Source organism: Mauremys mutica, chromosome 3, assembly GCF_020497125.1.
Source record: "Mauremys mutica isolate MM-2020 ecotype Southern chromosome 3, ASM2049712v1, whole genome shotgun sequence".
Taxonomy (NCBI): Eukaryota; Metazoa; Chordata; order Testudines; family Geoemydidae; genus Mauremys; species Mauremys mutica.
In genome coordinates, this window is record NC_059074.1 from 109,472,616 (window position 1) to 109,487,708 (window position 15,093).

Below are 15,093 nucleotides of genomic sequence, written 5' to 3' on the forward strand. Positions count from 1 at the left end.
CATAATTTTGTGATGACAATACTGTTGGATTCTTCCGATTTTGAGCTTGACAGTATCCCATTATGCCTGTTTAAATGCTCTGAAAGTGCTCATAATGATGACAGTGTCATTTGCACCCTCACTTTCTGCTCCAAAGACTCACTGAACCGTGGAAAAGAGAACATGTTCTGTATAATTGGGGGAATGGACATTAAATCAGCTTCAGTTCTTCTATGCTGTTTAAAGAACATATAACTATGGCTAGGCAGAGAAAGAACACTAGCTGCAGTCAGGCCCTAAAATAAGCACTTTTTCTATAGATTGAGGAATGAACAAGAATAAGTGCTTAAAAAACCAAGAACTGGTGGAACTAGGAGCAGCTTAAGTTATCTAAAATAAATGTGTAAACAAGCAACACACGGTTCATACATAATATTTTCTTTTTAACATATTGACCACTCCTTGGAATCTGTTTGCTTAGTACTCAAAATAAGAGTTCTAAACCTCAGTTTTAAAAGTTCACATCCCATTGCAGTTTATCTCCACTAGACATTGAGAATTTTTTTTTTGCTATTTTCATCACTTTGTGACAAAAGATGCTTATTGAAATGAAGCAGTTGCAACCAGAGCAGTGGATTTTTTTCTCTCCCTGATTCCAAGGTCAGTTAATATTTTTCCTCTCTGGTAACCAGATAGTCTGATTATAGAGCTTTTCTTACTTTCTGAGCGGCTGCTGAAGTGGAGATAATGTAATAAGTACCATAAAAAAAGAGACTGATCAATCAGAAGATTTCATACTAAGTGAAGACAAAAAAAGCAACAGCTAGTGTACAGTGTTTTTGTCACAGTATAAAGGAGTTGTGTATCCCTGTGCCAGCTTGCTTAATGATGGACTGATGAAAAGATTTCCTAACCCAAGGAAAATTGTCACTGTTAAATCATCTTTTATGAAATCAGGTCTACAGTTCTATACTATGCAACCAAAGTCACTGCAAATGTGTTCTCTGCTTTAAAAAATAAGAGGTTTCGTGTTAACGACAATTGCAAACATTGTTATGCAAGATGAATTTGTCTCTTAAGTGAATAAAAGTTAAACGATTTTATACTCATAAAACTAATTATCTGGTTTTATTTCCATAGTAAATGTCTTTTTAAAGCAAGTTGATAAGCACCCCCAAGGGTTCTATAAAGTTAAATAAAACAATCTCAACACATTAATACAACTAGTATTTTTTCAAATAAAATGCAATAGTCATGTTTGCAGAATGACAGTGAATTAACAAATAACTTGTACATGCCTTTCAACAGCTTCAGGAGAATGTTTCTATTTTTATTTCTGTTCAATTCTGATTCTTATACCACACCTGTCACCATGGACTCTAGGTGCCTTCCACACAGTAAGGGATGTGACTAACATCTGCCACATGTGCTTCTGTTTGGTGTTAGCTAGAAGGACAAACCAAGTAAAGAATCTTCCTTCTTCTCTTCCCCAACACTTGCCATTGCCGCCATCTTCTCAGGGTCACCTTATTAGAGTGTGTGTGGGGAGGGGGGTTTCCCCCTTTCAGTGTAGAATACTTTTCTGATTTCTGTGCCCAATACTGTCATCAAGTGCTGTCATGCTTGCTTTCCAATCAGGTTGGAGAATGAGGCCTTTCTTGAGCCTACTGTCAATACCAATCAGCCAACAGCTCGTAGAGAGATTTCCCATTCTTCCAGAGTTGAGGCTAGTTAGCTGACCAAGATAATTAAGTCCCTGTATCTGACCACCATTTTATGCAGAGATGCCAGATTATTTCTTTCTTAGTTTTTAAATCCTCCAAAAAGGATCATTATCTTTTATCATAAAACATTTAGTTTTTAACAGTATTCAATTTCCAAAATAAAACCTGCAAGTTGTTACACTGTATAGAAAAGTAACTATTTGCAAGTGTATGATTCCAGAAAAACAGATGGGAAGTATTTATTACATTTTGTTTTTTTTTTATCTCGGCATCAGTATATTTGGTACACAAGAAATTATTTTGAAATAGTCCTGGGACTTTAGAATCAGTAAATTGACTTTTTGTCATTGGATTTTAGTCAATTCAGATTATTTTAGAAAAGCTCATGGCAGTTTTAAACTCTTAACATGAATAATTCCCAAATGAATTAAAATGAAAATTTCCTTGCTATCCCCAAGTAATCAAATCCTCTGTTGTTGTCCTTCCTATATAATTTATTACTTTAATAGTTGATTCTGTCTCAAATCTTTTAAATTACAGTTCTCTCTCTCTCTCCTCTTTGCAGAAATCTGTTGCAAAGGCTGGGGTAAAAGGTCATCTCAAAACTGAGCGTAATGTACAAGGTAAACTGTGTTGCAGACTCCAGTGGTGGAGTTGTTCAGGTGGCAGGGTAGAGTCGGAAATTTTCATGTTAACTATAGGAAATAAAATTGTAGCAAAAAAGCAAACAAACCCAGAACAACATTGAATCTCTGCCTCTCATATGCTCCCAAGTGATTCTTAACATCCCTATTCATAATTCCTTTCAAAGCATCTCTTGGATGATCTCCAGCTTTCCTCCATTCCATCCTCTCAACGTCACAGATATTGGATCTTCTTCATGCCTAGGTTACCAGTTCCAGGTGCCTGGGATTCTACATACAATTTATACCTCATAGCCTGTTGACTAGTCATATCTACCTATGCAGCCCCAGCTTTCTGTCACAAGTGTCCCTGGAAGTCTGCTCTGTAAACATCCTTGGTATCACCAAGTGTGGTCAGCATCTGGATCAGTTATGGCTCTGCAGGCTAAAATTTACACAGATGGAAGTTTCCCTTAAGAGTTTGTGGCTTGGAATATTTCCCTGAAACATTTGGTAAGCGTGAGTGCTCAAAACTTCCCTCTTCCTTTTTCGCAGACTTTCTCCAAAACAGTTTGTTTCATTTTTCAGAGGTTTTTCCCCCCTAGTTCTAGAACTCAAACATGCTCTGAAACTGAAAGTCATAGATTCCAAGACCAGAAAGGATTACTGTGATCATCCAGTTTGACCTCCTATATAGTACAGTCCATGGAATTTACCCCAAATTCCTAGAATATATCTTTTAGAAAAACATCTAATCTTATTTTAAAAATGGTCAGTGATGGAGAATCTACCACCACCCTTGGTAAATTGATCTAATGATTAATTAGCCTCTGTGACATACCCAGGGTACAATCTAGGCTAGTGAGTAGCTGTGTCATCCCTGCCCTTTACTCTGCAGTGGTTTGCTGCTGTTGTCTCCACTCCTGGACTGCTCACAAACAGCCTCCAGCATCTAAATCACTCCCAGTTATGTCTGTGTGCATTTGCAACCTGCCAGTCACACTCAGGCTTTTACCAACCAGAATTATACTGCAGGGTGACTCCAGCACACTCCCAGTTCCCGACTTTTCCTCAGAAATGTATGTCTTGTACTTCCCAGCTCATATAAAGTCCATCATTTTATTAATAGAAATGATCTGCACAAATCCTGTTATCCCAAACACACTGGTTTAGATAAAAACAATAAAACAAGTTTATTAACTATAAAGTAATAGATTTTAAGTAAATACAAGTAATGAGGCATAAAAGTCAGAAATAGTTACAAGAAAAATAAATTTAAAACACAACTAGTGCCTAATTTAACAAACTGTTAAATTCAATGCAAAGTTTTTCTCACCACAAGTTCTTAACAGGATTACTGGCCAAACTTCTTAGCCCAGGACTCATAAGATTGGCCATACTGGGTCAGACCAATGGTCTATTTAGCCCATTAATAGTATCCTGTTTGCCGACTGTGGCCAATGCTAGGTACTTCAGAGGGAATGAACAGAACAGGCAATCATCAAGTGATCCATCCAGTATCTGTGTAATGGCAGCGCCCTCCCTCTGCTGCAGTGAATAGATGGACAGAGAGACAGAGAGGAGGAAGACGGGCTCTTGTGGCATCTCCTTTTTATAGTCCTTCCTCTCCTTTTGAGAGGCATTTCCAGATGAGATTCAGGAGACACAAAGTCTGCATGGACAGGAACCCCATGCTGTTTCTTTGCTAAAATGCAAATTCTCACCCATGCCGCCTTTCCTGCCAAAAAATTGCACTTTAGCAGGTAATGGCCCATTGACCTTGTTTAGACCTGGCTGAGGCGTTAGCTTGCTCGTTGTCTCTGAGGAACTGGTTTGGCCACTCCCCAGACTTGGAAAATGTTTAAGTAACACCACACAGTGAAATCTTATAACTTTACATCTAATGTTACCATATATAATTTACCAAGATGATAATGGTCAGAAAATTATAGTTTTCAAATGATACCTCACAAGGCATACTTTGTACAAAAATTATTACAATAGTGTACAAGGGATGAATACAGGGGTACAGTCTGTCACACCCTTCCTGTTAAAAATTTACACCTTATTTCCAGTCTGCATATTAGCCTCTGGCTCCACTGTTGTGCATGTTCTGTTAAATTTTTTTAGCTCACTTACTTGTTTGGTTTACGTAGTCAGCAATAAAATTTCTTGCAAGTGGCTTTGCAGTTTCCAACAAGGCTTTGTCGTGGCATTTTATTAAAAAAAAAAATCATGGGAAAACAGGGGTTTTCACGAAACTTAAAGTACTTCTGCCTTCAGCTGTCATCAAATAGACGCTGATGGTATTTCCATTCTTGTGTATACCAAAACGAAGAGGGTCAGGGGCTCGCAATAAATAAATACATTTTTTAAACTTCACACAATGGGCTAATAGCAATTCCTTTTTTAATCTAATCCAGGTCCTTCCATCCACGCTTACCCCTTGTTAAGGATGACTGATTTTCTCAGCTAAAATATGAATAGTACGAACTTGAATATTTTTACAAGTTTCTTTTATGTTAATTATCCCCAGCAAGGTTGCAGTGTTAGAGACCAGGGGCTAACAAACTGATTAGTATTCATCTTCATTAGAAGCATATTAATAGCATATATTTCTGCCATCGCGATAATATACTTTTGACTATAACATTGTGTCTTCCAAAGAAGGAAAAACTTGTTCCCTTTGTTCCTTTTTTACAGATGGCTGATTGATAAGCCAAGTCCATTATAAAGATATTTTTAATGGCTACCCACCACTAAATGGGAAGGTTATTTGACTCATTTGATCTCTTCCAATAAAAATGCCGCTTTCATCTTTTTTCATGAATGTCATTCTTATATTTATAGACAACATTCACTTTTAATGGTTAAAACTGCATAAATGAAATGTTCCTAAAATGCTGCTACTTTTCTATACATAGAAATGAGTGTAATACCATTTAGCTTATTTTTATGTGCATGCAACATTGTGTGTGTGGGTAGGGGGGGTCTCTTGCATGAAAGAGGAGTCCTCTGGGAGTTACTTTTTGTTTCAGTCACTGTGACAATAACATTCCCTCAGAAGAAATAGGCTGGATGAAGCTGTTTCCAGAGCTCATTGAGGCCACTCTGAGTGCCAGAAAAGGTCTTGCTTGAATGTGAAATGGAGCTTTCCCTTCTCTTTACAAGCTCAGTGGACTCTCGGTCCCTGTTCTAGAAAATGAGATCCATTGCTCAGTCCCAAGTCTGGAACTCCTGTATGTCAGCACATCATGCTGCTAGTAGACCACCATTCTTCTTCAAGTCATTGCTCATGTGTATTCCACCATAGGTGTGTGTGCTCGCCATGTGCACTGGTGCCAGAAATTTTTCCCCAGCAGCACCCGTAGGGGAGCGCCCTAGCAACCCCTGGAGTGGCACCTCCATGGCGCGGTATAAGGGGCACTGTGTGCTCCCCCTACCCTCAGTTCCTTCTTGCCACCAGTGAAGGTGCTTCGGAACTGCTCTGCTCCAGTTTTGCTGTAGCTCGTCCCCAAAACTGCTTGTTCGTTCAGTGTATGGTACCTGTAGTTAGTTAGTTTAATTAGTTTAGTTTAGCTAGAGCTCCCAGGCCGGGACATGCCCCGTGCCCCGGGTTTTAAGTTGTGCGACACTCATAGGCGATCTATACCAGTGAGTGATCCATGTGCGGACTGTTTACGCTGTTTGGGGGAAACCCATCTCAGTGATCGCTGCAAGATTTGCAGGTCATTTAAGCCTCGGATCAAGAGAGAAAGGGACATTAGGCTCCGGGCTATTCTGATGGAGTCGGCACTGACCCTGGCACCAGCGCACCGCTCCGAGTCAGCACCAGGCACTGCAGTGTCAGTGTGCGTTGACCCTTCGGCGCAGTCGACTAGTGGGCACGCCAAGAAGGCTAGGAAGAAGACTCCTTCGCTGCGGCACCGGAGTAAACCCGGGACAAAGGTTAGATCCATGCTGGGCAATCCTCGATCCCCACCGGCCTCTAGGCCTCTGACTCAGGTCGAGCAGAGTAGCTGGGCCCATTCGGAGCAGGCCTCCTCGGATGTCTGGATGGCCTCCACACCGGAGGCCCTGCAGGCGGCCTGGTATGTTATGTTCATGCCATTACCAGGAGCACCACCGATGTTAGCCCCGCACTCCAGAGGCACGCCACTGCTGGGATCTCCACGGTACTCCACCTCATGGCGTGGCTGCTCAAGGGTTAGGTAGGGAGGAAAGGACGTGTTCAGAAGGGGTTCACCGTGTCCTCCTAGAAAGCAGGCGGCCCTCCATACGCCAAGCCTACTTGACAAAGTGGTCTTGGTTTTCCAGATGGGTGGATGAGCTGGGCGGTTCCCTGGTGGCCACCCCAATCCAGCTTATTCTGGACTACCTCCTTCACCTTATAGTCCAGGGCCTGGCACCTTCGTCAGTCAAGGTGCACCTGGTGGCATTATTGGCCTTTCATCTGCCGGTGCAGGGCCACACGGTATTTTCCCATACTATGACTGGCTGATTCCTTAAGGGGTTGGATCGTCTCTTCCCATATGTTACGCCCTCAGTCCTGCAGTGGGACCTAAACCTGGTGTAGGCCCATCTCACAGGGCCCCCGTTTGAGCTGCTAGCCATGTGCTCCTGGTCACACCTCTTGTGGAAGGTGGCCTTCCTGGTTCCGATCACATCAGCTAGGCGGGTATCAGAACTCAGGACCCTGACCTCCGAGCCCCCCTATATGGTGTTTCATAAAGATAAGGTCCAACTCTGCCCACATCCTTCGTTCCTTCCAAAAGTGGTCTCTGCCTATCCCATGGGTCAGCCAGTCCTCTGCCCCAAGCCCCATGCGTCCAGTGAGGAGCGCCGCCTCCACACGCTGGATGTGAGACGGGCGCTGGCCTTTTATCTGGAGTGGACTAAGCCTTTGAGAAAGTCCTCACAACTGTTCATTGCCTCAGCCAAGAGTGTGAAAAGTCGGCCGATCTCCACCCAGCGGTTCTCCAACTGGATCACCTCGTGCATCCATACCTGTTATGACCTGGCGGGAATCCCTCCATCACCAATTGTGAAGGCGCACTTGACTAGGGCGCAGGCCTCGTCGGCTGTCTTTTTGGCCCATGTCCCCCCCCCATTCAGGACATTTGTAGGGCTGCCACGTGGTCTTCAGTTCACACATTCACCTCACATTATGCGATTGTCTCTCAGACCAGGGAGGACGCCGCATTCGGCAGGGCCATTCTCCATCCCAAAAATTTGTGAACTCCTTCCCACCTCCAACAGATATAGCTTGGAATCACCGATTGTGGAATATACATGAGCAATCACTCGAAGAAGAGAAGACAGTTACCTTTTCCATAACTGGTGTTCTTCGAGATGTTGCTCATGTCCGTTCCACATCCTGCCCTCCTTCCCCTCTGTCGGAGTTGTCTGGCAAGACGAAACTGAGGGTGGGGGGAGCGTGCAGCGCCCCTTATACCGTGCCACAGAGGTGACACTCCAGGGGTCGCTAAGGGGAAAAAACTTCCAGCACCAGTGCACATGGCGAGCGCACACACCTATTGTGGAATAGACGCGAGCAACACATCTCAAAGAACACCAGTTATGGAAATGGTAACTTCTTATCAGGCTCCCACCAATTGTTTATAACAAGGAAGAGATCCGGCATATGTGTACTTAACACATACTGTCAGAGAGTGAAACTTTAGACAGTGTGTTTGTAAGTTACAGTAATGTCAAATAATGCTATGCATGCTCAGGTCTTGACTCTAAGTGGGATTTAAACAAAAACTTCCAGACATAATCAGTGTCATCATCCAACTATCTCCTTAAGACTAAGGGTACGTCCAGACTACCCGCCTTATCGGTGGGTAGTGATCGATTTCTCGGGGATTGTTATATCGCGTCTCATCTAGACGCGATTATATCGATCCCCAAACGCGTTCCCCGTCGACTCCGGAACTCCACCAGCGTGAATGGTGGTAGCGGAGTCGATGGGGGAGCCACAGACGTCGATCCCGCACCGTGAGGACCCAAGGTAAATCGATCTGAGATACTTCGACTTCAGCTACGCTATTCACGTAGCTGAAGTTGCGTATCTTAGATCGATCTCCCCCGCCCCCCAGTGTAGACCAGCCCTGAGGCACCCATCCTTGCCATATTTATCCTACCTTCAGCTTTGTTTGCTCAGTTGTAACAGCTATCCATTGACATAAATGGGATTTTTCTGGGGATCCCCGGTGCAATTTTCAAAGCCGCTTAGGGGATTTCGACATACAGCATTGAAATTAATGAGGAATGTGCATCTAAATCTCAACTCTGTCATTTTGGTTAGCAATCCTGGTTTTGTTTTTGGTTTTGTTGTGCAGTTCTAAGCTTTGCAGTACTCCATTTATATGACTGTTTAAGTGGGGAATTAACATTAAAATCACTATTGTTGAGCTGCAGAAATATTTAAGGTGTGGTACTGAGAAAACGCGATCCACTTTAACGTGAATTAAAGAGAGTTAAAAGAGAAAAAAATGTGGATTGGGGCAGAGGTTCATGAACTGGAAAAGTGAGGTAGCACACCTTGCAGATTACTCTTGCAGATTCCAGAGGTACCACAAACACCAATAGCCAGTCCTAGGCTCTTGCTTTTTGTAATGCATGGAAATGAGGATGAATTTCTTAGCAGTTATCCTAGCCATGTTGTTCTTTAAGAATACAGATTTGTTTTTCATTTTTTGTTATTTGTCAACATGGACTTTTCTTGTTGATTTATTTAAAGAAAAATCTGCTGAGTTATGATGATCTCTGAATTGGCTGGGCGTCTTATCTGATAGAGTCTTATTGAATTGCTCCTCGTACAGAATTAAATCTGTTCAACCAAAAATGAACAGCAGCTTTAAAAAAAAGAACAAGGGGAAAAAAACAAAACACCTAAACTCTGAAACCACCTTTTCACTGCAGAGTTGACCCCAGAGGAGAAAGCACAGAGAATTGCCAAAGCTATGCGCAAGCAGTCTTCAGAGGTGAAAGAGAAATGGGAGAGCCTGAATGCCAGTGCCCACAACTGGCAGAAGCAAGTGGACAAAGCGTTAGAGAAACTGAAAGACTTGCAGTGTGCCATGGACGACCTTGATGCTGACTTGAAAGAGGCTGAGAATGTGCGAAATGGCTGGAAACCAGTAGGAGATTTACTGATTGACTCATTGCAGGAACACATTGAGAAAACTACAGTAAGCATGACATTCTTTGTGAATATAACAACTGTTTTTAGCAGTGTAGTGACCTACTGCCTCCCCAGAGCCAGAACCTTTCCCTACTATAGGGAAAGGCTCCAGCAGTAAGGGAAGGCTCTGGTGGTGGGTTGGCAGCAGGGAAATGCTCTGGCAGCTCCTCACAGCTAAAGCCCTTCCTCACTGCCTCCCCTCTGCCACAGTCTTTTCTTACCACAGTGAAAGGCTCTAGTAGCAGGGAGCTGTCGAAGCCTTTCCTTGCTGTCTCCCCCTGCCAGAGCCTTTCATTGCCATATGTAGCTACATGCTGCAGTGTGGACACAGGCTGCTTACACTAGTTACACATACCCTACATGCTGCCTATAGGCCTTTATAGTTAAGTTTGCTCCAGGGCATTTCTTATCGACACCATTATTAAACTTCAAGGAAATTGCTAATTAAGGCAACATCTATGATTGTCACTAACTTTATTTTATATTCCTTAGTACTCAAATGATGTCATACCCAGAAACACTCAGACTCTTCAGCTCTACAGTATAATCTCTTTCAGTTCCAACATACAAGCACGCACAATACACACTGATCAAAGCCATGCTCAAAGGCACAGGTTTACCTCTGACCTTAGCGTCTAAAGTTACTCATGAAAGGATCGACTATCTTGGATTGTAAACATTTGCAAGAAAGATTCCATCTTTATATGTATTGCAAATAATTATTTGCATGTATGGTACTATGTAAGTAGTATATCTGACTGCTTCACTTCACTGTTGTTCATACATAAATGAGTAGAGCTTTACACTTCTGTCCCCTGAAGTTTTACTCAGACTATTCAGGTTCAATGGAACCTAGAAACTTTGAGTCAAACACAGTCAAAGCCGATTTATATCCAGATCGCAGTTGATTTAAGAGTAATGCATACATTCCTCCCCCTTTTCCATTTTAGTATAGACAGTAAACCAAGCTCTCGTATGCTGCAGGGAATATCTCTTTGTTCTTGTGTTAAGAAACAGTTTGTCATATCTTGATGTCATTTCTGCAACGGAGGGTAAAGCAAAGTCTATTAAATTTTCATTGCTGTAGAAAGCAGAAAGATCTGCTAGAATTGTGGGGGACTGTTGGCAGCCCACAAACCAAAATTTCCCCTTTTGCCTGTAGATGTCTCCTGTGAATGGGACTGATTAGGGATAGTTTCAAGGAAGGTAGGGAATAGTTGGATTGTCCAAAAAAAACCCTTCTCTTTCTCTAGTTGTTGGCTTGTTCACAGCATCAAACAACTACCTTTACCTGCTCACAGCAAGAAAGACATTTAGTGCATATTTTCAACCATAACTAAAACTTTTACTTTTTAATGTTATATTTAGTTTTGTTTGGTTCAGAAAACCTTTCTTCTTTTTAAATCATAATAGTTTTAACTGTCCAGTCAGAATCCCATAAAGTATTCTGTTCCTTTTCTTTGGAAGATGCATTGCCTCATGTTTGCTAATTCAGTAATGAGGTAGTTGAATAAAGATTTTGCCAGCAGCTTTTGATCAGGGAACAACAGTCAGCCTTATTCAATAAATTTGGTTTAAGAATCCTTGGTGTGAACCAGTATTACTAAAACTCACTGTAGAATATTGCAGTATTGGATGAAATCCACCCTTGTGCAGAATGACCACACAAGCCCTATATACCCCTGAAAACTTATTTAAGGCCTATTTTGATAGTTTAAGTGGGATGTAAGTAGGCTTTATATGGGCCCTGTGTACAGGAGTGGATTTAAAGTCAAATAATACAACAGGGTAGAATCCTTTACAGTCAGACTATATTTAAGTAAATAGGCTTTCCTCCATAGAGAATGCTAATTACCTCCTTTGTACGCTCTTGTTTAGCATATCTATACTGCCGTGTCAGTGTCAACCAAACGTAACTGTTTTTTATATGGTATGCAAGCTTTCATTCTGTTCTGTAAGATGGTGGTCAAGCCAAGTGTGTGTCTTCTTTTTCCTATCAGGCTTTCAGAGAAGAGATTGCACCAATCAACTTGAAAGTTAAAACAGTGAATGATTTATCTAGTCAGCTGTCTCCACTTGACCTTCATCCATCTTTAAAGATGTCTCGCCAGCTGGATGACCTTAATATGCGCTGGAAACTTCTACAGGTATGCCCTCCTCCTTTCCCTGAATGGGGAAGTGCTTCAGCAGTACTCTTCTTTTTCTCTTACAAAGTAAATTACTATTTTTCCCTTATTGCTCTCTTGACTCTGTTACCATAGTGGCAAAAAGCAATGAAAGGAGCTGTCTTTCCTTCACTGTCTTGACTGATAGCCTCCCTTTTCTGCTCTCTCAGCAGTTCACTCACTCAAGGGACTGCGTTAATCTTTACAGACTAGATCTTATTTTCGTTTCACCTGTGTGATAGCAATATTTGTACCAATTTGTAAGCACTGAAATAACTCCATAAATCATAGTTATTGAAACTTTTGAAAGTTTGAACATATGTTTCTGCTGTGTGGCCACCCGTACAAAAGTTGATTTTTTTTTAAATGTCCAATTTCCATAGGGAATGTTTCATGAATAATGTGAATACCAATAGGTCTGGGACCATGGGAAGTTTTAGGAGAAGAAAACATGCTTGAGGGGTCTGGAGTGGATTCATATGGCTTATATTTGACTAGTGCTTCAGTGGTCTAGGACTGATAAAGCAGAACCTGTGTATCTATTTAGGTGATTTACGGTTTCATGCTGAATTAAATAATGAGGATTCTTCATTTATTTATCAGTTTACCAATCTTTTCATTTCTGCCCCCCACTATCTTTTATGGTATATATTTTTTTGTCAATCCACTTCTGTTAATTTTGATTTCCCCAAATCTCAGACTCTCTCTCCTGTCACACACAGAAGGAATTGGGGAAATCAAAATGTTGTGAAAGAGGGGGAAAAAATATGTCTCCTTTACCTTTGTTGCTGGGAACCTGCAGAGTTTGGATGTAAGCTGTTGGGCTACTAGGCTCAGAACAAGCTGGGAGGCAAAGTTATTAACATTTCTGAAGCATCCCTCCTTGTCTCTCAAAATGTAATTTGGTGTTGGAATGATTTTCTGCCTTAAAGAGAATTAGCTAAGCAGCCAAGCCCCTGCTGCACGTGCTTAGTGCAGTTTAATTAGTAAACCAGAAGGAAGTCTGGCCATTCTGTCAGCTCCAGAATGGTCCCATCTTGTAAAGGCAGCTGTAAGATTGATATGATCAAAGTGAGGCCTGCTGACTACAGACAGTTGGACAAGAGAAATGGGGAGAAATAAAACAGACATTTCAATGGACAGCTTTAGTCACCATGAAACTTCGGTTGTTCATTATTGATCTGCATTGCTTACACAAGCGCAACGTTACCTTGAATTGAAAAAGAAAAACAGTGGGTGTAATGAACTGAGAGTAAATAAATGTAAAAGATACACAAAAATTATTTGGAATTGAATGCAAACCAATGTTTTTATTGTGACTCCTGCTTTACAAAATAAATAAGAAACCTTGTTATTTTGTTTGTGTATAGGTATCTGTAGAGGATCGCCTTAAACTGCTACAGGAAGCACACCAGGATTTTGGCCCTGAATCTCAACATTTTCTCTCCAGTAAGTGCTAGTAATAATTGATAAATTTGAGACAGTAGCCTTCTCTCCAGTCACCTCTCACATGATGATACCCTTAACTGACCCGTAACATCAGGAAGTGTCTCTTCCTTGTAATTAACTACATCATTCTTTCAGCTGGGTTGATTCCCTCTTCCTCCTCAGGGAGGGATAGCTCAGGGGTTTGAGCGTTGGCTTGCTAAACCCAGGGTTTTGAGTTCAATCCCTGAGGGGGCCATTTAGGGAACTGGACTAAAAATCTGGGGATTGGTCCTGCTTTGAGCAGCAGGTTGGACTAGATGACCTCCTGAGGTCCCTTCCAACCCTAATATTTTATGATTCTTCATTTCACTTCATCTCTCTATAGTATTCCATCCTCATGGATCACCTATCTGATCACTCATTCTTTGTTTGCAGGTTTTGCTGCTTTTCTGCACCAAGCATCGTTTTTTTTAATATATATATATATATATATATATATTAAATCATGATATATATATAGAGAGAGAGAGAGAGAGAGAGAGTGTGTCACACATGTCAGTTCTTGTCCTTTTGTCCTCTGATATCTGTCTTCTTTTCATTCAAATTATCTTTACCTCTGGCCTTGCTACCAAATTGATACAAGACAAGAGCTGGTCAAACTTCTTTTTAAAAAAAACCCATACTAATCAAAAGTTTCATTGTATGACCTGCTATGTGTTTTCAGAATTTCAAATGAGAGGAAAAGTCCAACAAAATTTCCTTCTTTGGAGAGACAATTTTATTTATTTATTGCCATGTACTGAGTTTTTAGAAATTTAGATCTGGAACCTCCAAGTATTTATGAGATTTTCAGATCCATGGCCGACATTTGACCCATTATTGAAACATAATGGAACTGTGGAATAAAGATCCATGTTCAGTTTCTGAATCTTTCTCTCACCCACCAGCACCCCCCAAAGTTCAAGTATGTTCATATACATGGTGTTAATTCAGGCCTGTCTCTAGTTTTTAGATGAACACTGCAATAATAATCATAGCTCTTTGTCATGTATTCTCCTCAGGTGCTTTGAGATGGGTGGATAGTGTCATATGAATGACTTAACTCCTATATTCCACTTTTGATTCCATAGATCTCAATGTATTGTATTCATAATGCTCGGAGCATCTTTCCAGCTGACAAACCAAATACCCTAAAATAATTTCAAAAGCCCTAGATACCTATTGTCCCCTTTTCAGGAAATGTAACAGCGATATTCTCATTTCAAACCCACAATTATGTTCAAAATAAAGAGCCTGGTGAAAGAGGTGCAGCGTCATACATTTAATTAAAAAATACAGGTCATACATAGGACAGTTTTTTAGAGCAATTCCTCCAAAATGGAACCTATTTGCAGACCAGCTGGAACCTCTGAGTCCTGCCAGTTACTTCAACAGTGACCTTGAGAACAGAGCCACTTAATGCCCTTTTTGCACAAATACGTAAATAAAATGCATCAATAGTGTCGGGGAATGCCTGGGAAACTTGAGGGCTCTGTTTAGTCTTAGAATTAGTACAGCTGAAGAAGCATCCTCATGCTGCCATACCAGCATCCCTCAGCTTTGTTCTTGAGGAACGTCCCTTACGGGGGATTGGCAGTCAATCCTGGAACACTAGTCACTCCTGTTCTACAAAGAACAACCGGACACAGAGGACAACTTGAAGCAATGTCAATTGATTGCCACAATCCATGCTCCAACTCTTCCCTGATCTATTTCTGTTATCCCACCAACATTTTATTAGCAGGAAGACAGCTGCAATCTAATTGCATCCTTTCTCAACTTGGAAACCTTGGGCTCCTTACAGCTTGCCCTCATGTTGGCAAAGTTTATCCATCCCTAATGTAGATGGGTACAAAATAATCCAACCACAGAATATTTTATAATCCATAATTCCCCTAAAAAAAAACCCATGCTACTGTCTCAAAGCTTTCAGAAATACTAGCTTG

The 15,093-nt window shown here is 41.4% G+C and overlaps 1 protein-coding gene across 3 annotated transcripts in view; it reads left to right on the forward strand.

The window, feature by feature from the left end:
- UTRN (utrophin) overlaps nt 1–15,093 on the forward strand; it is a 577,733-nt gene that overhangs the window by 430,340 nt on the left and 132,300 nt on the right. For all 3 annotated transcript variants that reach the window (XM_045009515.1, XM_045009516.1, XM_045009517.1), the window contains 3 exons: nt 9,254–9,522; nt 11,516–11,662; nt 13,051–13,129. In XM_045009515.1, coding sequence (XP_044865450.1) covers nt 9,254–9,522; nt 11,516–11,662; nt 13,051–13,129 — 495 coding nt within the window. The remainder of the gene's footprint in view (nt 1–9,253; nt 9,523–11,515; nt 11,663–13,050; nt 13,130–15,093) is intronic.